The 23,167-nt window shown below is 39.0% G+C and overlaps 1 protein-coding gene and 1 long non-coding RNA gene across 5 annotated transcripts in view; one reads left to right on the top strand and one right to left on the bottom strand.

Annotated features, from left to right (window-relative positions):
* Positions 1-16,987, bottom strand: part of LOC145533140 (uncharacterized) — a 76,953-nt gene extending 59,966 nt beyond the window's left edge. Inside the window, exons 1-3 of one of the 3 annotated variants that reach the window (XR_014073889.1) lie at positions 15,220-16,987; positions 14,835-15,111; positions 2,164-2,228 (exon numbers count right to left, since the gene is read on the bottom strand). This is a non-coding gene — a long non-coding RNA (uncharacterized LOC145533140). Of the gene's footprint in view, positions 1-2,163; positions 2,229-14,834; positions 15,197-15,219 lie in introns of those variants that run through there. The other 2 variants (XR_014073888.1, XR_014073887.1) reach the window with 2 other exon arrangements.
* Positions 15,393-21,103, top strand: ZWINT (ZW10 interacting kinetochore protein). 2 transcript variants are annotated; one of them, XM_081559871.1, is made up of 9 exons: positions 15,393-15,486; positions 16,574-16,664; positions 16,831-16,954; positions 17,115-17,281; positions 17,796-17,852; positions 18,385-18,527; positions 18,608-18,773; positions 18,882-18,964; positions 19,574-21,103. In XM_081559871.1, exons 1-8 carry the CDS (start codon positions 15,446-15,448, stop codon positions 18,921-18,923), a joined length of 831 nt encoding a protein of 276 aa, XP_081415997.1. In that variant the 5' UTR covers positions 15,393-15,445; the 3' UTR covers positions 18,924-18,964; positions 19,574-21,103. The 2 variants fall into 2 exon arrangements, with proteins under 2 accessions (XP_081415997.1, XP_081416009.1); XM_081559883.1 differs by lacking the exon at positions 15,393-15,486 and adding an exon at positions 15,747-15,843.
* The last annotated feature ends 2,064 nt before the right edge of the window (positions 21,104-23,167 follow it).

Genomic DNA, 23,167 nt, shown 5'->3' with positions numbered 1-23,167 from the left:
GTCGCAAAGATCCCCTGGAGAAGTAAATGGCTATCCACTCCAGTATTCTGGCCTGGAGAATTCTATGGACAGGGAAGCCTGGCAAGCTACAGCCCATGGGGTCACAAAGAGTCAGACATGACTAAGCAACTAACATTTTTACTTTCATACCCATTGTCTTGAGGAGAAATGTACAAACCTGCCAAGATATCAATGCCGTTAGAAAACCAAATATTTTCATATTATTTAGAAACAAGTTTGATATTCTAGCCCTGAACTGGAACTACTTCATTCCTATTCTACAGATATTTATTAAGCACCAATCATGTGCCAGGCAGTTTGCTGGATATTGAGAAAACAATGTCACTCAAGATGCTCAATATCCATCAGCAAAATGATGGTACAGGAAGCCTCAGAACCTGGTGCACCACAGAAGCATCAACTTAACAACATACAGCCCCAAAAACTTCTATGAGAAATTCAGAAATCAGTTAGGAAGATGTAGCACTAAGGCAAGTTCAAATCCAAGAAGAGTCACAATGAAACAGATAAGAAAAGCTATTTAATTCCAGCCATGCTACCCAAAGCTAGCACAGTTTGTAATTGGAAAGAAAAGCCCAGCTGTGGCTTTTCCTTTGGGAAGGAAAGAGAATGGTAGAATGTGCATTTAAAGTTCCAGATTTCAGAGGGACTGCTTTCTATTTAACCTGACTCAAGGCACTGACAGGTAACTGGCATACTTTGGGTGCCAGAGGCTGCAGAGATTAAAAGAGAATCCAGCAGACTGTGGCAGTCCTAGAGAGTTGTAAAACTGCAGACAGAAATAGCCTCAGTTCACCATGATCAGGAGTAAGCACCCAGTTTGTGTCTTCTCCCTAGTGAGAGAAAGAAAAGAGTAGAGCATGGGTCCAATGTTCCCGCTTTTGCAGGTAGGTGCAGTCTGAGACTGGTTTCTGTTTCATTTGATGTAAAGTGCTGACAGAATAGTTACACCTTGACACCTGGGGGATACAGAGAGCCTGGTGGCTTCAGGCAGAGCCAGAAAAAAACAATAAACCTTTCAAACTGAAAAATGACATACACAAGCCCAGAGAAGGTACATCCTTAGAAAAAGCTGGAGAGACCCAAAAATCTATAGCTAGATTGATTGGTGAAAGTCTTTCCCTGTATGAAGCCAGTAGATAAGATTGGAAGAGGTGTCTTTTTTTGTTCAAGTGTGTGGATTCCAACACAGCGTTATAAGGCAAATGAAGAAACAGGGAAATATGACCCAATCAGAGGAATAAAAAAACATCTCCAGAAACTGACCTTAAAGAAAGTAGCACAGTATTGTTAACTATATTCACCATTGTTGTAAAGCACATCTCTAGAACTTATTTATCTTTCTAAAATAAATCTTTATACCATTGATCATCTCCCAGTTTCCCCCTCTTCCCACCTACCAGCAAACAACATTCTGCTTTTTGCTTCTAAGAGATTGATTACTTCATTGGTTTCATATAAGATATCTAAAGTTAGATTTCATATTATACACTTTTTACCACAATAAAAAAGGGATGTAAAAAAAGCTTATCAGAATCTATCCAGGCTTTGAACAGTTAAACAAGACTATGCATTACTGTCCAAAACAATGTGATAAGAGCTATTATAGGACAGTCTAGGGTGATAAGGGAGAAGAGAGGCACTTAGTTAATGTCTAAGGATGACAGGATCATCAAGAAAGGCCTTCCAGAAGAACTGGTATCAAAGCTAAGGATGAGAAACTAGTGACACTTTCTACACAAACATGCAAGTTTAGAAGATGACCTAGTATTTATTTCAGTCAAAAGGAAGAGCATGGAAGAAAGGTTAAGAGCAATAGAAAGCATGTTTTAATTTGCAGTGGGGAGGTAAAGGGTGGGGGGAATGGTGAAGTGATAAGGAGAGAATAAAGAGAAAAAACAATAAGAAGTTATAATCAGGGACCGTATCATATAGGGACTAGTAAAATATTTAAAGAGTATGGTCTCCCAAGTGTTCATCCAATAGACTGTACTTTTCATATTTGTTTTATTCACACTTTGAACAATACTCTCCACATTATATACAGTGTGTTGAATGTATTAAATATTCATTCAGTATGCACCAAAAGACTTAATAATGTCAATACATGCTTGGATTTGCATTTTAGGAAGTTCTACTTACATTTCAGAGAAGTGATTGTAAAAGGCTACTGTAATAGTCATTATGAGCAGTCTCTGTACTTGCATCTGAAAAGAACAATCATAATTCCATATATATTATGAAACATTTACTCATTAAGGCTAATTTATTGATATATAATTAGAGCTAAATGCCTGCATATGTGTGTATAAATTTGTTTATGATGTGAGAATAATATTTTAATGATGCATTTATATATTTCTCCTTGGTTGACAGTTTTATTCTCACTTCCAAAATTTGTATAAGACCATTAGTGAGTTAGGGCCAAGAGAGTAAACATATGCACCCTCAGCACATTCCTAGTTACTTCTTGCATTAAAAGTTTAGGTGCTAATTGTATATCAACAAGGCACAGTTATCAGTTAAATTAAATATCCATTAGATTGGGAACAGAAGTTCCAACAAAGGCACAGACTGTATTAACAGTTGGATGGGCATTATCCATGATATGTTTGTCCTTCATATTCAAAGATAATAGCCAGTGGATGGTTTTCTCTCAATATGTGAACATATTTGGAAAACCACAAGTATGTGACCAGCTGCTCACAGGTGAAAGCACTATTGAGCCCTTCATTTTTGGCAGCTCAACTCCTTTGACTAATGCCCTACAAATGCCATTGATTGGGAAAATATACAGAATCACCTATTGTTTTACACCAATTCAGTCGACTTGCTGCTGTTCCCCACTATTGCACAGCTGTATCAAAGGGTTTGTGTGCTGCCTCAGGGGTCACAACTATAAGCTCTATAGCAGACAACTTTTAGGTATAGCATCAATTATGACTTTCAGAAAAAAAAATTTTTGAGAGTCACAGCATACATAACTGAAAGGGATGACAAATTTTAAGCAAAGCCTTTAATTTTATAAATAAGAAAACATAATTTTATAGAATTTAAATTGATAGTCAATAATGCTACATTTTCTACTTACACAGTTGAGGCTAGTGTTTTTTCTAATATACAATGCTGTTATTAAAGTAGTCCATCGACAACAGCATTCTTCATTATTTTTTTCTTTCTTTTCTTTCTCCTTTATCCGTCCCTCCCTCCTTCCTTCCTTCATTTTATTTAGGCAACCACTCACTTGGGCTTCCCAGATGGCATTAGAGATAAAGAACCTGCCTGCCAATGCAGGTGACACAAGAGATTCTGGTTTAATCCCTGGGTTGGGAAGATCCCCTGGAGAAGGGCATTGCAACCTACTCCAGTATTCTTGCCTGGAGAATCCCATGGACTGAGAAGCCTGGTGGGCTACAGTCCATAGGGTCACAGAGAGTCAGACACAACCAGCAGCTTAGCACTCACTTGCTAATTCACTTAATCACATTTTTTTTTTTTTTGCCAAGCAACTAGTGTTTTTCAAGATCAATGCTAATTGCTAAGCATATAAAACTGTAAGTTATAATCACAGCTAAAAATATTAGCTAAGACTTCAGGAATATGAGAAAGTATAGACTCACTTTTCCCTGTTTCTTCTAAGAATAATTATATACCCTGGAAAGTACTTTATAGACAACAGTAAGATAAATCTGAAAGCTGGAAAGAAGAATGTGTACCAGCTAGCAGGTACGGGAGTTGAGAAATAACAACATGGTGAGTTACCTGTTTTTTTTTTCTTTCTCTCCCATACACCTTGGACTGTCAATGGAGAGACCTGCCACAAGAAATGATCAGGCATGAAGGAAAAAGAGAAAGAAAGAAAAAGAAAAAAGGGAGGAAGAAAGAAAGAAAAATCTATTCTTTCTCACCAGAAACCCAACAGAGACCTAGTAGGGAACCTCAAGCAGTTTTCCACAAATAGAGCCTCTGTTGATTACCCAACTTACCAACAGCAGTGGCAACAGCAAAGTCTGAGCCATCCCAGCCTCTGTTCCATACTTTATGCCGGGTGACTGATGTGATCTCCCAGCAGCGAAGAAACAAACTCCTAACTTTCTTATTCCCCTGTCCAGAAGCAAGGCCCAGAGAGTGGTCCCACCAGCTCATTTCTACTGCAATAGTAAAGCTCTGTGAATCCCTGGCTTCCACCCAGTGGTATAAGGGAACTAGGGCCAGTGGGTTTTATTCTTCACACAGAATATTGCTCAGTACCCCACAGATGGCACCAATAGGGCTTACACAGGAGTCCTACCAGCACCAGAAATCAAACAAGACAAAATATCACTGCAAGGGCTCACAAACTAAACATTCAAGGGAATTAAAACTGAGAGAAGTAGACTATCGCTTATATACCCTATAACTTAAATAGAACAACTGCCTGCTAAAATAGAATACTTGGATAGGAACAAGAATTCATTAATAAAATAAATGTTCAGCATACAATAAAAAAACTTTCATTATACCAAGAATTTGGAAAATCAGAATTTAATGAGAAAAGATAACCAATATGGAGATTAATCTAATATTGAAATTATCTGACAAGCATTTTAAAAGCAACTGCCTTAAAAATCCTTTAGAAATAAATCACAAATTGTCTCAAAACATATGAAAACAGAAAATCTCAGCACAGAAATATAAATCATATAAAATAACTGAAGAGAAATTATAGAATTATAGAATTGAAAACTACAATTAAAAAAATTTAACTGAAATTTAACTGAAATTAAAAAAAAAAAACTCAGTTGTACACAAGAGTGTAAATGGAAGTGATAAAATCAACTGAAGATAAAGACAGATCAACAGAAGTTTCTGTAGAAAAATTTAAAAAGAGCAAAAATTCATTTTATCACAATACAGAAGAGAAAGAGTGTGGTACTGGGAAAGTATTTGAAGAAACGATGGCTGAAAACTTGCCAAGTTTGGCAAAAGACACAAATCTATATATTTAAACATGCAAAAACCTCAAATAACCCCAAAGAAATCCACACCAAGACATAACAAAATTAAAATTTTAAGTATAAAATAAAAAGAAAAATGTTTTAAAAATAGCCAGAGGAAAAGAATACATTACCTATAAAAGAATAACAATTCATGTTGTAGTGGATTTCCTATCTGAAACCATGCAGGCCAGAAGGAAGCACAACTGTGTGCTTTTTTTTTTTTTTTTAAGGTGCTGAAAGAAAAGAGCTGTCAATTCTAAAAGGAACCAGAAATTCTATATCCATTGGTGAAACTATCCATCAGGAATAAAGAAGACATAAACATATTCTCAGTCAAAAGAATGCTAAAATAATTTGTGCCAGCAAATCTACACTTAAATAATTACCAAAGAAAGCTCTCTAAACCTTGTAAAAAAGAAGGTGATAACAAAAGACAGTGATCTTTAGAAAGAAAAACAATAGACAATAGTAAATATGATAAACTATTCTTCATCACATGAACTTCTTTTAGCAAATAGTTTGATTATAGTACAAGTTATAACTGTGAAAGTGTTAGTCGCTCAGTTGTGTCCAACTCTTTGTGATCCTGTGGGCTGTAGCCCGCCAGGCTCCTCTGTCCATGGAATTCTCCAGGTAAGAATACTGGAGTGGGTTACCATTCCCTTCTCCAGGGGATCTTCATACTCCAGAGATCAGAGATTTCCTGCGTTGCAGATGGATTCTTTACCATCTGAGCCACCAGGGAAGCCCAATAATTATCTGATGTGATAAATGTATATAGACAAAGTATATTATTAAGACGGAGAAGGTAAAGGGACCTAAAGAGAAGCAAAAGTTCTATACTTCACTCATAAAAATTTTTCACTCATAAAATTTTTTCAAACTGTTGTATTATTTTAATTATATATCCCAATGTATCTTATAAGATTAATCATCATAATTCTATTAATGATTTGTATACAGAGTATGGTTGAGACATGAGTTGGAGCTATTCTGTTAATCTCTTTTAATTTATGTATTTAGCTATTTTAACATATAAAGTAATTATATGTATGTTGGGGTTTAATTTTGTCATTATTGTTTCTGTTTGTTTCTGTGTCTTTTGATGTAACTTCATTTGATGTAAAATGTTAATACAGGCAATCAATATCTTTGTACATGTTAATTAAAATATTTATATTTGGATATTTAAGACTGTCAAAATAACTGACAAAAATACTAGTAAATCATTACTTTTAAAATGGCATTGTACATTGTGACACCAAAATAATGAAAGCCTATATTACAGCCATACAATTTTTAAAAATTTTTACTTGCTTGGAAACTAAAGTAACTGTGTAAATTACTGGTTTTGAACCTAGTGTATCTATGTGATATAAAGGGACATGCTTACCAGGATTCAGTTGCGTGTTATTTTTTAATGCATTTCATTTAGTGGAAATATAAATTTACCTAAGGATTTATGACTTTTCCACTCATAGTCAACAAAAGAGTCCAAAATTGCAGTACCTGGGTACAATCTCAAAAACAATAGAATGATCTTGGTTTACTTCCAAGGCAAACCATTCAACATCACCATAATCCAAGTCTATGCCGCAACCACTAATGCCAAAGAGGTTGAATGGTTCTATGAAGACCTACAAGACTTGCTAGAACTAACACCAAAAACAGACATCCTTTTCATCATAGGGGACTGGAATGCAAAAGTAGTCAAGAGATACCTGAAGTAACAGGCAAGTTTGGCCTTGGGGTACAAAATGAAGCAGGGCAAAGGCTAACAGAGTGTTGCCAAGAGAACACACTGATCATAGCAAACACTCTCTTCCAACAACACAAGTGACAACTCTACACATGGACATCACAAGATGGTCAATACCGAAATTAGATTCATTATATTCTTTGCAGCCAAAGTAGCAAAAACCATTTGACCATTCAGGTATGATCTAAATCAAATCCCTTGAAATTATACAGTGGAAGTGACAAATAAATTCAAGGGATTAGATCTCATAGACAGAATACCTGAAGAACTATGGACAGAGGCTTGCAACATTGTACAGGAGGCTGTGATCTAAACCATCCCCAAGAAAAAGAAATACAAAAAGGCAAAATGATCATCTGAGGAGGTCTTCAAATAGCTGAGAAAAGAAGAGAAGCAAAAGAAGAGATACCAAGGGAACACTTCATGCAAAGATGGGCTCAATAAAAGACAGAAACTGTATGGAAATAACAGAAGCAGATGATATTAAGAGGTGGCAAGAAAACACAGAAGAACTATACAAAAAAGATCTTTATGACCCAGGTAACCATGATGGGTGTGATCACTCACCTCTAGCCAGACATTCTGGAGTGTGAAGTCAAGTGGGCCTCATAATAATATTTAAACAGAATAAAAAATTTCAAAGGGATGAATAATTTCTTTAGCAATATTGTAGAATAGATGTATAAGGAAGAAATGGCAGGGGGGCAGGGAGTGGAATCGCTAGATTTTGTCTTTGTTCCTCTTGCTTTTCCAAGCCACCCACTTTGGCTTCCTTGGTGGCTCAGACCTTAAAGAATCTGCTTGCAATACAGGAGGATCTGAATTGAATTCCTGGGTTGGGAAGATCCCCTGGAGAAGGGAATGGCTACCCACTTCAGGAGAATTCCATGGACAGAGGAGCCTGGCAGGGACTACAATTCTCAAGATCGCAAAGAGTCAGGCATGACTGAGCCACTAACATTTTCACTTCCACTGTGTGCACCTATGAAATACTAGCTATCCCTGGATGAATCTCCTTGGCTGTGGAGTGATAAAAAAACAAAATATATTTAGCACTTAGCTTAATCTATGAAGAGAAACATATAACACTTCTTGAACTGAAAGGGAAAGATTTATATTGATAAGATGAAATTATCTCCCTTCAAAATTAGAGGAAAGCAATGGGAATTATCAAAATATGATTATAAGTGCAACAGATACATAAAAATGAGTTCGAGAATTAAAAATAATCCCTTTAGCTTTCAGGCTTTCATCATGTTGTTTTGGTTCATTACTGTCAGAAAACAAAGAGTAAAAAGCTGGAAGGTTAGACAGTGATTAGAAAAGATTCAATAGGCTTTCATGGGCATTTACTCCTAGGGAGATATCCTTTCCCACGAGGGTGTTGCAATTTACTTCTGATGATCCATATCCAAATTGCATGGTTGCTGAAAATTGTTAGAAGAATGAGGTTGAAATAGGTAACTGAACAGGGTGTAAGAAAGAATCTATCCATCTGGAACTAGCAAACCAAGACAAGAAACCTGTATGCAGTCAGGAAGCAACAGTTAGAACTGGACATGGAACCAATAGACTGGTTCCAAATAGGAAAAGGAGTACGAACAATAGGAAATAGTAAAAGATAAAAATTGTAAATTATGTTAAACACTTATGCAATTGGAGGAGATAGTTTATTGGAAAATGAGCATTTACTTCAATGAGCATCTTCTCCAACACCACAGTTCAAAAGCATCAATTCAGCATCTTCAGGGGACAACTGAATTGATGCGGTTCATGGGGTCGCAAAGAGTCAGACAGAACTGAGCCACTGAACTGAAGGAAGGATGGCTTGGCTGAAAGATAAGCAAGCTGATCTCTAAAACCCATCCCAGACACACCCAGGAGAGCTCACAGATAAGCTACAAAAATAATCTCAAGGACTTTTCCAACTTCTGCAGGTGCAACCTAGGCACACAATGAATACAAAGTAACCACAGGGGATTCTCCAAGTAACCTTAGGCATCTAAGAGCCCATTAAGGGTCCCCACATATTCTACACTTGATTATAAAAGACTGAATTATGGGAATACATAACAACACAGCCTGCTCTTATATAACTTGCAATTGTCAATGCGGCTTTTGCATTCCCTGTCACTGACTGGTGGTGGGTACAAGCCCTATTTTGCACAGGGCATAACCAAAGGAGACTGGAAGTATAAAAAGGGGGAAGCCAAGAGAAAAAAGACAGTTCTTTTGGGGTTAGCCTCCTCCCAAACCTTGGGAGTGTGTGTCTAATAAAGGATCTGTCTGCTTGAGCTGAACTGAGCTGTAACTTGTGTTTCAAAGTTCTTAGTCTGTCTTTCTAAATTTTTATTGCAATAAGGCAAGAACTAAGGGAGAAAACTAAACCAAACTGACAAATCTGAAAAATTATTTGTACTAAAATATGCCCTCTCTCAATTGAAATTTTTAATAAGGTTTTTAAAGTTTCAGAAATCATAAGCAGAGCATACAGTTTGGAGGATAAAGCACTACTACCACATGTAAGTAGAACAGGACAAAAACAAAGTAACAAAGCAATTTAGAATCAATTTTAAAAACATTCACTGAGAATCAGGTAGAGAATAAACATACTTCCCAGGTGGCACTAGTGGTAAAGAACTCACCTGCCAATGCAGGAGATTTAACAGACATGGATTTAACCCCTGGGTCAGGAAGATCCCTTGAAGGAAAGCATGGCAATCGACTCTGCTATTCTTGCCAGGAGAATTCCATGAACAGAGAAGCGGGAGTTGGGAGGGGCGGCTACAGTTCACAGGTTTGCAGAGTCAGACACAAGTGAAGTGACATAGGACACAGGTAGAGAATAAGATGCTGATGACATAAGGAAAACAAACCTTCAACAAAGGCTGCATTTTATCGCTGAAAATCTCTCAGGTCTAACTCCAGTTAGTTCACTAGCTAACTTTAGTGTCAGATATATTTCAGATTTAGGTCTGCAACTTACTACAGTAGTTGTTTGGCCATGGTAAAATTACTTCAATTAAGTTTCTTTTCTATTAATCTAGAGTAATAAAAGCTCAGAGTTTCTGTGTGGCAATTAAATGAGGTGTTTTGTTTTGTTTTGTTTTAAGTCCAGCTTAGTGCCTTGGGTTAATAAATGTGAATTTCACCCATTCAAAACAAAATTCCCACAGATGCCAGGTTTAAGAAGGACTTAATCCATGTTTCTTTTCCAAATTTCAAAATTTACACATCAGTTTAGAAGTTTTGATTGCTTTTTTTAAAACACAAAGATGACTAGCTCCTGCAGTGTTAAGAAAGAGTAGTTTTCTTATACATTTATACATTTATGAATGAAAAAATACTGAACTGTGAAGGAGCAAATTATCTAGCCTTGTCAAGAAAATATTATTGTGTCTTAGTAACGAAGTATTTAAACTTCTTGCCTGTTTTCTTTTAAACAAGGTGAAGTTATGGTGTTAAATACTTTAATTTGAATGTTAAATTCTTTCAAAAAGTCTAACTACTCCACTTCTGTGTTTGTGTTTAATTATCTAGAGAGAGAAGTGTTTACCTAGTTCAGTCTCACCAGTCCAGAGAATTCCTGGAGACATTGTTGGTTCATGCTCTTATGCAATAATTATATCAAGTATTCTCCAAAAATTATTGGCAGCCAACCTTTGTAATAACACATAGTTGTAAAAATAAAAATAAATTAAGAAAAAAAAAAAAAACAGAGAAATTGAAACAACCATCTATAACTTCCAACCTAATACAATGTAAATCTTAGGAAATCCCAGCAGGCCTTTTGTTAGATTTTGATCAGCTATTCCTAAAACGCATATGGAAATGAAAAAGATCCAGAATAGTCAAGAGGAACCAAGATCCCACAAGACGCACATGTGGCCAAAAAAAAAACTAAACAAACAGACCAACAGAATAGTCAAGTCATATTTGTAAAAGAAGAAATATTTGGAAGACATACACTTCTCAACTTCTAAAGGTATTATAAAAGGGTGCAATAATCAAAACAATGCGGTGCTGCTGTAAGAATATGGATCAGTGAAATAGAATTGAGAGTCCATGAAACACAAATACATTTTTAGCAAACTGATTTTTTGTGCCAAGACAATTAAATGAGGAAAGACTAATTTTTTGACAAGTAGTGCAGTAACAACTGAATTTCCATGTAGAGAAAGATGAATTTAGACTCATAGCTCACATTTGAGTTTAATGTCAGTGCTATTTTCAGAACCATTTCATATGCACTACACATACACAAAAAAACTTCACGGCAAATGAGGAAATTTTTTATTACTAGGGACATATGCTTTAATTTTTTTTTCCACTTGTTCAGTGACCAAATAGATGTTTCTATCTTAATAATGAAAATATAATGCCTATATCACTTATACGCTTAAGGGAATTTGCTTTACATCCTTGCTGGTTGTGCTATTACTTTCTGCAATTGGGGAGATGGGTTGAGCAACATAAAATTTTTATATATAATTTATGGAGGGCATTAGAGTTTGATAAGCTGCAAATAACTCTTTAAATTCATAAACAGTTTATACACTTGCAAATTCTTTACTGAAAATGTGACTTTTTTAAGTCATGGAATTTTTTTTATCCTGTTTGGTAAAATTAATGTAAATATAAACTTTTTGTACATCAATTACAAAATTGAAATTAATGTAAATTGTTGCAATTAATGTAAATGAAAACTTTTGGTACATAATTTACAGGATATATGTATCTATTGATGGAATTGTTCTATAATTTCCATTACCCACTATGGCAGCCATTAGGCATACATTGCTATCGAAAACTGAAATGTGGCTAATGTGACTTAGAAAATAAACTTTTAATCTTACTGAACTGTAAGTTAAATGTAAATAGGTGCACATGGCTGTGGCTAGTTTATTAGACAACACAGAAAGAGAAGAAAACTTAGAATCATATGTTTTTATTGATCTATATTAATTTTCATTAGGTCAGATCTCTATACTTCCCTGGCAGCTCAGATGATAAAGACTCAGCCTGCAATGTAGGAGAGCTGGGTTTGATCCCTGGGTCAGGAAGATCCCCTGGAGAAGGAAATGGCAACCCATTCCAGTATTCTTGCCTGGAAAATCCCATGGACAGAGGAACCTGGCAGGCTACATACAGTCCATGGGGTCGCAAAGAGTCGGATACACCTGAGTGACCAACAGTTTAACACCTTCTAGAAATCAGAGCCGAGTGGAGGGTTAAACAGAGCTGCAAATTCAGGGGGTTTTTTTGTTTGTTTGGGGCCACATCATGCTATTTACAGGATTTTAGTTTCAGATCAGAGGTTGAATCTGGGCTCTCAGCAGTACAAGCATAGAGTCCTAAACACAGGAAACCCAGGGAGTGCCCCAGACCTGGCATATCTGCACTATGTAGAGTCCAAAGTCAACTTGCACTTAAATTCAATTTGCAGTATGTCATTTTGATTTGCTATTTATTGTTTGATCTTTTAATGATTTTGTCTTCAGTTTACACTAAAATATTTAAATATAGATATGAAGTGAGGTCATTTCATATATTTGAAAAGGATTTTATTCAAAAGGCAGTATTTTCATGGGAATTTGGATCAAAGTGTTAGGTAGGCAGTTAGGCATGAGCAACTGGGGCAGCCAAGCCAAAAAAGATTCAAGTAGGTCTCTCTAAACCCCATCCCAGACACACCCCATTGCAGCCCAGGAGAGCTCACAGATACACTATTACTACAAAATAACCACAGAGACTTTTCCAACTCTAGTGCATTGGCCCTAGGCAGACATTGGTTCTGGCACATGGGTCTGGATGCACAGCTGTGTCCTCAAGTGACCTTTAGCAAGTGGGAGCCTGTTAGGGGTTCATAAATATTCTATACATACATACATTATATGCATATTACATATATAATCTGCTTATAACAGACTGGATTATGGGGAAAACATGCTCAATAGAGCCTGCTGTTACATAGCTTGTACCTGTCAATCAAAACTGTCAGTCCAGGGCTGCCTAGATGAATATGCAAAAACTCTTGTCTTGAAAAACCCTGTACCACATCATTCCTGCACCAGTGCCTCTCTTTGCTTGCTCCACCTCTCCCTTGAAGTGTTCTTTCTGTTCTTTCTTCAATAAACTTGTTTTTGTCATGGCTAAGACCTCAGATTCTTCTTTGTGTCCTTACCAAAGCATAAGGTTGTTAGAAATTATACCACAGCTCAGTGTTTATTAATTCCATTTAATTTCATCTGTCACATCGCAGTTTTCACTTCTGCATGTTTAAGTCTTACTATATGTTTCGTGTTTTTGACTAACTTTTTAAGAACTCCATTTAAAGTGTATTTTTTAATATATAAAATTATGCAAACTTCTCTATAATCTAACTTTAGAACATTTTTACTTACTCACTAAAAGAAACCCCACATTCATCCCTATTCCCCTGCCAGCCCCTAGATAACCACTTATGTTTCTTTATATATGGTTAATCTAGACATTTCACATAAACAAAATCATACAATATGTGCCCTTTTTTTTCAGCTTGGAGCTTGGCTTTCAGGTACTTTCTAGTTTGTTTCAGGTGAATGCATGCATGCTAAGTCGCTTCAGTCGTATCCAACTCTTTGAGACCCTATGGACTGTAGTCCGCCAGGCTCCTTTTTCCATGGGATTCTCCAAGCAAGAATACTGGAGTAGGTTGCCATTCCCTTCTGCAGGGAATCTTCCTGACCCAGGGATCAAACGCCCATTTCTTAGGTGTCCTGCATTGGCAAGCGGGTTCTTCACCTCTAGAGCCACCTGGCAAGCCCAAATACGTGCTCTTTTTAAACTAGCAATTGGTATGTTTAACATTTTGAGGAACTAATAAACTGTTTTCCAAAAGCAGATGCATCATTTTACATCCTACTAGCAACATGAGCAGTCCACTTTTTTCACATCCTTCCCTCTTGCTATCTTTTTGAAGAGAAGAGAGAGAGTCGCTCAGTCGTGTCCGACTCTTTGCGATCCCGTGGACTGTAGCCTATCAGGCTCCTCCGTCCATGGGATCCTCCTCTAAGGGCTAGTTCTATTCTGATCAGTGATTGATTTTTCTCCTAAATATGGGTTTTCTTTTCCTGATTTTTTGCAAGCTTGGTAGTTTTTGATGCCAGGCATTGTGAACTATACCTTACTGGTTGCTAGACATTTTTGTATTTCTATAAATATTATTGAACTTTGGTCTGTTATATACTTATATGATTTGTTAACCATTTGATCCACTTGGGACATGCTTTTAAGATTTGTTAGGTGGCACTAGACAAGTGAAGACTTCCCCAGCGGCTCAGTAGTAAAGAATCAGCCTGTCAACGCAGGAGCCAGATACGCCAGTTCGATCCCTGTGTAGGTAAGATCCCCTAGAGGAAACAGCAACCCATTCCAGTATTCTTACCTGGGAAATCCCGTATACAGAGGAGCTTGGCCGGCTACAGTCCATAGGATCCCAAAGAACGAGAAACAACTGTGAACATATGCACTAGAGGGGTGAGGTGTCTAGGGCGAATGCTCTACTATTAAGGCAAAACCTGTCTGTGTACTCTAATAACCAATGCCCCATGGATTAGGCGGAGAAGGCAATGGCACCCCACTCCAGTACTCTTGCCTGGAAAACCCCATGGACGGAGGAGCCTGGTAGGCTGCAGTCCATGGGGTCGCTGAGAGTCGGACACGACTGAGCGACTTCACTTTCACTTTTCCCTTTCATGCACTGGAGAAGGAAATGGCAACCAACTCCAGCATTCTTGCCTGGAGAATCCCAGGGACGGCAGAGCCTGGTGGGCTGCCGTCTATGGGGTCGCACAGAGTCGGCCACGACTGAAGAGACTTAGCAGCAGCAGCAGCATGGATTAGGAAGTTTTCCAGCCAGATCGGTGAAACGAATTACTATTTCTGCGCCTAAGTGAATCCTTAAATCCCCTCCTGGGTAGTTTCCTCAGACAAAAGATGCTCAAAATTCAGTAGAATCCTGGAGAAAATTCTACAGAACCCCAAGTTCTCTGAACAACTCTCGCCTTTCTGTTATACTCTGAAAAGAACATTACCTGCCCTGGTCTCCCTCAAACTTGCAGCTCCTTCCTGTCAACGCAGGCAATTCGCTGGGCTCTGCTTAGGTTTTCTCTCCCTGCACTGCAGTCTGGAAAACCTTGTAAATACCGTAAGCTTTCTGAACTGATAGCATTTGTTTCCTCAGTCTTCAGGGTCACTGTTACTCGTTCCTGACGCCAACTGTCTTGGAAACTGACCCAGCGCTCTCCTTCAACAGCAGTAGAATTCTTTTTTTCTTTTCTTTTTAAATAAAGGAAATGTTGAAACGTATCCCTAGAATCCAAATAGAGAAAAGTTTGCCTCTGCCGCTTAGTCTGAGAACTGGGCCGCGCGCCGCGGAACGAACTCAAGCCACACCTCCCCCACCTCGGCTCAGCCTACCGGTTACTGCGCAGGCGTAGAACTGCGCGCCGGCTCCGCTCAGCAACAACTGCGCCTGCGCCAAACTACCGGGCGCGCCAATGCGTCCATCTGGGCCTGCCAATGAAAGCGCTTAAGGGTCCTTGAATCCCGCCCACTGACCGGACATCCAATCGCCTGTCCCGGCGCGCAGCGAGGTGGATCCAAAGTAGTCCCAGAGTAGAGCTGGAGCGGAGCCGGGGGCAAGATGGGGGCTGTGGAGTCTGAAGTGGAGGCTGCAGCCAGAGAGTAAGTGTCTCCCGCTGGGGGCGGGCTGGGACGGTCCTTGCGCACCCACAAGTAAAATCAGTAATGCCCCTCAACCCATTATAGCTGTTGGGGTTCGGCTCTGCCGTGAAGTGATCGTGACCACAGACTCCCTGTCTTAGGTTGGTTCTCTCCAGGAGTAAGGCCTATGAGAGACTGTTCCCCACCAGAACGCACACTCCCCAGAGATGTGTACTTAAAGGGGACGGTTACATCCCTGTCAAGCCTCCACGTCTCTTCGCAGGTCGACCATCCTAACAGGAAACTTTCCACCCCAGGAGGATACCCTGGGAAGGCCGTTTAATTTCTGCCACCCTTGTCCCAACATACACTGTTCCTGTGAGTTACTTTATCCCGGTTACCGCTTTCTAGTGGACTCCTCCAGCCCCTAACAAGGAAGAACTCAAGAGAGCCTAGACCCAGGGATCCAGGCTCCTGTCCTTAGCTCCTCCTCCAGTATTCTGAGACCTTGCTACAAGGCTGTTTCTGCGCGGGGCGCTGTCCCTTCCCCTGTATATTTCTTTGATTTCAGAAACTCAAATGTCTTCTTTCTTGCTTTGCGCTGACTTTCTCTAGCTTCAATGAGTGGGTCTACTGTCTAGCTGCGGTGCCGGGCTTCTCATTGCAGTGGCCTCTCCTTGCAGAGCACTGGCTCTAGAGCAAGGGCTTCAGGAGCTGTGGTGCCCAGGCTTAATTGCTCCGTGGCATGCGGAATCTTACTGGACCAGGGATGGAATCTGTGACCACTGAACCACTAGGAAAGTCCCCTCAAAAGGTTTCTATTCGGTGAAACAGACTGTATTTAAAATCACAGCTCTTTCCCCAGGCTTATTATTCCCCTTGCTTTGCTTATTTTTCCTCACTTATTATTTCACTTATTACTTCCATGTGTCTTCCATGCACACACCATTCCTGGTCTCAGGTGGCCCTTCAAGCCTGTGTGTAGCTGCTAGTCAGGACAAGACTCAGCATTAATACACATAATCACATATGTGCAATGTGCACACAAATTCACTAGAACTAGCACCCCAGGAGTCAGCAGTTTTTTCCTGTTTTCTTGCCCCTTCAGGGCCCTGGCCAAGGTAGCAGACATCCTGGAACCTGTAGGTCTTCAGGAGGAGGCTGAAGTGCCTGACCAGATACTGGCTGAGTTTGTGATGGTATGTGCAAAATGGGAGCTAGCCTTTCACCAGCCAGGGGCTGCTCCTGGATCCTCTTGCTGAGATACTGGGCAGCATTAGTGGTGAGCAGACTGGAAGGTAACCTTGTTGGCCTGTAGTACAAGGAGGTAAGAATGTTCCCTGCTGATACCCTCCTTCTGAACAGGACTCTCGGAAGAAAGACAAGCTCCTCTGCAGCCAGCTTCAAGTAGTAGACTTCTTGCAGAATTTCTTGGTTCAGGAAGGCACTTCCCAGGACCAGAATCCCTTGGCTTCTGAAGACACAAGCCGTGAGTAGACTCAGGGTTTGGATAGGGGCTTCCCTGAGTGAAGAAGAAAGGGGGACATCAGTCAGGGCAGCTGTTTGGCTGATGTGATGACTGAAGCCCCAGTGCTGCAGGCAAGTGGGCCTACCTCACTTATATACTCACTTTTGGTGGCTCTCCGCAGGGCAGAAGGCAATTGAAGCCAAAGAGCAATGGAAAGAGCTGAAGGCCACCTACCAAGAGCATGTGGAAGTCATCACAAATTCCCTGACCCAGGCACTGCCCAAGGTGGAGGAGGCCCAAACAAAGCAGGCACAGCTCCAGGAGGCCCTTAAACAGCTCCAGGCCAAGGTGAAACAATGACGAGGGGAGGGAAGGGCAAGCAGAGAGAAGGAGGAAAAGGGTGAATATGCTAGGTTGGACCCACTGGTTATCTTTTAAATTTCAACCATATGACTGAGGTAATCTTCCATTATATATATGTACCACATCTTCTTTATCCTTTCATCAATATTATTCAGCTATTAATATAATGCCATTTGCAGTAACATAGATGGAGATTATCATACTTAAGTAAGTCAGACGAAGGCAAATATATGATAACATTTATATGTGGAATCTAAAAAAAGATACAGATGAACTTACTGTAAAACAGAAATAGACTCACAGACTTAGAGAAAGAACTTAAGGTTACCAGAGAGGAAGGGAGCTTGGGATAGATTGGGAATTTGACATGCACACATTGCTATATTTAAAATAGATAACCAACAAGGACCTGCTATAAAAAAATAAAATAAAATAAATGAAATGCAACAATAAAAATGTACTCCTCCTCTCCTCATTCCCTTCCTTCGCTTACCTGCAGAAGCAAATGGCCATGGAAAAACTCAGAATAGCCCAGAAGCAGTGGCAGCTGCAACAGGTAGGTCCATTTCCCTAGGAAAATATCTCTTCCCACCACCATGCTATTGCATGGGCCAAGTCCTCTGCCTAGAAAATTTTCATCCCATTTCCTCCTGAGTGGCCTTATATTATGGGTACCCACATGGACTTTGATCCTAGCATCACCACTGACCACTGCATGATCTTGAACTGTCACCTTACTTTCTCTGCTTCTGTGTCTTCATCTGTGAAATGAAAATAATAGCATCTACCCTATAGAGTTGTTAGGACGATTGAGTAATTGGTACAGCAAGTGTTTAAAATAGTGTCTGGCACATAGCAGACTAAGTAAGTCTTAGCATTCTTTGCGCCCCTTCCCTCCAGAATGCCTCACCTTGGAACAACTCACTCTGATCCTTTTTTCTAAGCTCCTGGTCCTGCCTAAAATGAGTGGAGTCCCTCTATTCATCTGTGTATCTGAAACCCCAACTAGGTCTAAGCTGGAGGGTTGGGAAAATGGCTCCAAGACCTCAGGATCTGAGGAACCATATCTGCATTCTCACTCCTGGTAGGAGAAGCGTTTGCAGAATCTGGCAGAGGTTTCTTCAGAAGTGAGGGAGCGTCAGACAGGAACTCAACAGGAACTTCAACGACTATATCAGGAACTTGGAACCCTGAAGCAGCAGGCAGGGCAGGAACAGGACAAGCTGCAGAGGTGAGGCTGGGAGCATGGGCTGCAGATCTAGGGTTGTCCAGCAGAAGTTCCCTGTCTTCATACCCACATCCTCCTCCTAGGCACCAAACCTTCCTCCAGCTGCTATACACCCTGCAGAGTAAGCAGCTATTCAGTGAGGCAGAGGCAGAGATACCACAGGAGCTGGATCTTCCTAAGGATAAGCCCCAGCAGGTGACGCAGCCCCAGGAACAGAACACTCACACTCAGAACACCATGGGAAGAAAGGTGGGTGTGTCCTCCAACGTGAGTGAGAGATGGACTAGTTGGGCAGGGAGACAGAGAAAAAAACTGAAAGATAGACCGTACTCACTGCCCATACCTTGTTTTCCCAAGGCTGACAACCCACAGCCTGTTGGAGGTGCAGGCTTACCATGACTTCCTCGCAGACAACAACATACAGAAGAATCCTAGAGCAGGTCAGACTCCAACTCAGGCCGTGGTTTCCCTGGACTGCAGTATGGCAGGAGGGAGGGTCTCTGGTCTATCTATCTCTGTTTCCAAGCTCCACTATTCATGGGATGGGATGTGGGAAGGAACAAGGAGTTTATTTTATGGTTGAAGTTTAGTACTTTATCCCCATGCCCAGCCTACCCTAGACTAGTCTGGTTCTTCCTCTTCTCCAGCCCTCTCACCTCACGCTCATTGCAGGATGGACTTAAATTCCTTGAGTGCAGTTTGATTTTTAACTACGTACCCGGTCAGGGCAGGCTCTGGATTCTGTTTATTAAAAACCCTGGAGCTCTCTCAGCTGCCTGTTTGTCGGCTTATCTTCACATGTTGGTGGGAAGAGCCACACTCAAAGGCCAACAACATGATAGATGCTTGGACAGGTGTGAATGGAGAGAATATAGATGGGGAAGGGGCCCTGGCCTGGAGCATCAGAGGTTGCTTACCCAAATGGATATGCTACAAATATGCTGAGCTTAATTCAGGGAGAAGGAGAATGCTTTATGCAGGTGATTAGATGTGGGAAGCTAACTTTAATTACCAATCCTAATGTTTACTGAGTCTCTGATTTGTGCCAGGCCCTGATTTGCTATGAACTAACTGGAGCTGCAGAAGTGGACTTAACTGACCAATCACTGGCCACTTGAAGCATAATGAGAATGAACAAGTGATGACAAGGTCAATAGGATGATTTCAGGGTGTGTTACAACAGGGTAGCAAACTGAAACAGTAATAAAATAAAGAGCAATAGTGAAAAGTATGGAGACGCCCGCCCTTCTCTCTATATTGGCCTGTGATATGTGAGTTAGTATTTCTATTTGTGCTGGTAGGTTTGTGTTTCTATATTTTTGTTTGTTGCTTTCATTCTCCATTCCTCTGTGTGTCTGTCACTGAATGTATGAACAGTGGGATGACTGCTGTGTTTGAAGAAGTGATTACATCCCTGATTTTCTAAATCTGCAGCCTATTCTAGGATGTACTAATGTTATATTTTGATATATTTTTTGTGTTCTACTGTTCTTTTTCCTTGACCCATCCTTTCGGATTGTCATTCATCTTCAAATATTCGAATACTGAAAGACTGGCTTTTGTGATTCTCTGCCGTGTGTTTTGTTATGATTCATTGATTTTTAGTAGTATCTTGGTCATTTTCTGGCTTCTGTTTTTAGGTGAAGAATATGTTTTGATTTTTTTTTTTTGGTAAACTTTTTATCAGGTAATAAACTTGTGTATTTGGATCTTTATTTGTTTTTTCAAATAAACATTTAAAGTTATCATTTTCTTCTGGCTTCCTATTAGTATTTTCACAATAATTCAATTCATAGAATTTTCTATTAAAATTATTTCTTTGATTCATGAGTTTCTTAGAAAAATAATTTTCAAATTTTTTACTGTATGTGAGAGGATAATCTTTCTAGGTTTATTCTAATTTGGTCAGAAAATGTCAAACTATAATAAAAACTTTGAAAATTAGTGAAGGAAGCAGTTGTAACCTTGAATGTGATTTCTTTAATGTTCCATGTTGATTTTTTAAAAGAATGTCTGTTTTAGAACTGTCGTGTGTGATGTTTTCTATATGTTTATTAGATTACGCTTCTTAGGTTTTTCAGTTTGTATCTTCTATTATTTAATTTTTTATTTTCCAAATATCATCTTCTGAGAGAGGTATGTTCAGATTTCCAAATGATAGTGGGTTTGTTTATTTCTCTTATAAACATCTGGATAATTTCAACAAAGCTAATCCGTATCATTCTATCTTTATAATTTTAAATTCATAAAACTAAATTCGCTTCAAATATTCTACCCTGTTATGAAAGGAAAACTATCTTCCCATTTTAGAATCTTTCTGTCTTTAATAAGCCCCATCCTGTCTTATAAAATTATACAACTTCTTGTATTACAATTTTTATGTCTCTTTGGGCCAAATATGTGTAAGTTTTGAAATATGAACAATGTGAAATTAAGTCAACTAGTTTCATTATTATTGCTAACACAGTATTTAAATGAACTTTTTGGTACTTTTCAGAAAGACTGAGAAATTTAGTGAGTTTTGATACACTTTGCTTTTGAAAGCCCGAATAAACTAGGCTGCTGCTGCTGCTAAGTTACTTCAGTCGTGTCTGACTCTGTGTGACCCCGTAGATGGCAGCCCATCAGGCTCCCCCGTCCTTGGGATTCTCCAGGCAAGAACACTGGAGTGGGTTGCCATTTCCTTCTCCAATGCATGAAAGTGAAAAGTGAAAGTGAAGTCTCTCAGTCGTGTCCGACTCTTAACGACCCATGGACTGCAGCCTACCAGGCTCCTCCGTCCATGGGATTCTCCAGGCAAGAGTACTGGAGGGGGTTGCCATTGTCTGAAAGCTAGAGTCTCAGGAATCAATACCTTGAGGCCTTTTTAAATTGTCTTTTTGTGGGGACGAGGGTGTAAATTCTTCTATTTATGTTGTTGAATTGAATTTGAGTAACTGTTGACATAGTTATAAAAACACTTGTTAATCTTTATGGAGCTCTCTAGTGTACAAAAATTAGATTTCAGATGCCATATTCAAATGAATATCTAAAATTTAAGTAGTCAAGTGAACTTTAGCAAACACACCTATGCAAGATATGCATAATTCATTTCATCATGCATTTTATAGTGATTATACCTACATGATAATTATTTCAATGAGTTGATTACTTTGTACCTAAAATTGTGTTCTGAGATAGGAAAAAGAAGAAAATAGAGAAATGTACTTTCAGAAGATTACAGAACTTTTAGAAATAAAAGATTATCACAAATAAACATAAACGATACACTATATATATATGATCTAACGCACAAATTTTTAATGTATTGTAAAAAGTCAGGAAAAACACACAGGAGTTGGAATACTCAAAATAGGGTTTATTTTATGAAAGAATGAAAGTTTGTTTAAAATATCTTGTAGAATCTCCATGTTATGAAGTTATATTGTAGAAACTTTGGGTCTAATCTTAATAACCAATCATAAACAGCAATCTTATTAGTAAAAATACCAGTTTTAACAATAGATATATTAAATTTTCATCCTGTTTATAAAACTTAGTAGACAAGAAGTTATGCTTTACACAAGTATTTCAGGGAAAATACTTCTCTTTAGGGGCATGGGCCTATCCACAGTCTCCATGTATGTAAGACTTGGATTAACCTGGCAAGATATGCTAGAAATAAAAAAGGAGTTCAAAATAATTTATTTATTGAAGTTCAGCATTATCTGTGGTTGTTTCATTTGGTTATACAGTGATAATACAGTCTCGGACAAGATATACTGGTTTCTTGGTTGAACACTACTCTTAATGAGGACTGAACTGCCTCACTGTTCCAGTGTGTCATTTTCAACATGAGAAAGATGGGGGAAAGGAAAGAAATGGTAAATTTGGTTAAGGATTTTAGTCATGAGATATATAACATTGGTGTGTGTGTGGGTGTGGGTGTGGGTGTACTTACATACACCTATAAAGCTAACAGGGTAATGTAGATTAGCTGGAGGAAGTGAGTGACTGGATGATGGATATTTGACCTGTTTTTAGGTCCTGTCATTAACCATTTGTTCTCTGTAATTTCTCTCTACAGGAACTTATATTCTTTGTATCCACAAATAAACATATATCAATACCTTCGCATTTTAAAAGTACTTAGTAAATGTTCATTCGATCATCTTCAGGGAAGATTTTCCAAAGCGCTGCCTTTGAGTTCAATTTCAAATAAACTATCCAGAGGTAGATTTTGTCATTGAATGTCAGCTATGTGCTGAATGTAAGTTCTGAGAATTTAAAAAAACAAAGATGATAAAGAATCTGAGTTTAAATTTAAAGACAGGAAGGAAAAAATCTAATTCTGACAAAAAAAACTATGTTTGTCATTGTTAAGGACTAAGAATTGAAATATTTTGACAGCACCAAGGATAATCATGCACACTAAGCAGAAAGTGAAATCACTCAGTTGTGTCTGACTTTTTACGACACAATGGACTGTAGCCTGCCAGGCTTCTCTGTCCATGGGATTTTCCAGGCAAGAATACTGGAGTGGGTAGCCATTCCCTTCTCCAGGGGATCTTCCTGACCCAAGGACTGAACCCAGGTCTCCTGCACTGCAGGCAGACTTTATCACCTGAGCCACCAGGGAAGCCCTAACTAAGCAGAAAGAACAT

This window comes from Giraffa tippelskirchi, chromosome 2 (assembly GCF_054371585.1).
Source record: "Giraffa tippelskirchi isolate mGirTip1 chromosome 2, T2T-mGirTip1v1.2.pri, whole genome shotgun sequence".
In the NCBI taxonomy this organism is placed as follows: domain Eukaryota; kingdom Metazoa; phylum Chordata; class Mammalia; order Artiodactyla; family Giraffidae; genus Giraffa; species Giraffa tippelskirchi.
The sequence above is the reverse complement of the archived record's forward strand: the minus strand, read 5'-3'. Positions and strand labels throughout refer to the sequence as shown.

What these genes read in the sequence shown, in the direction of transcription:
- ZWINT (XM_081559871.1), top strand. Translation starts at nt 15,446, where the DNA reads ATGGGGGCTGTGGAGTCTGAAGTGGAGGCTGCAGCCAGAGA. An exon ending in GGCTTCTGAAGACACAAGCC is followed by an intron (nt 16,955 to 17,114) that starts GTGAGTAGACTC and finishes GGCTCTCCGCAG; the next exon opens with GGCAGAAGGCAATTGAAGCC. An exon ending in AGCAGTGGCAGCTGCAACAG is followed by an intron (nt 17,853 to 18,384) that starts GTAGGTCCATTT and finishes CACTCCTGGTAG; the next exon opens with GAGAAGCGTTTGCAGAATCT.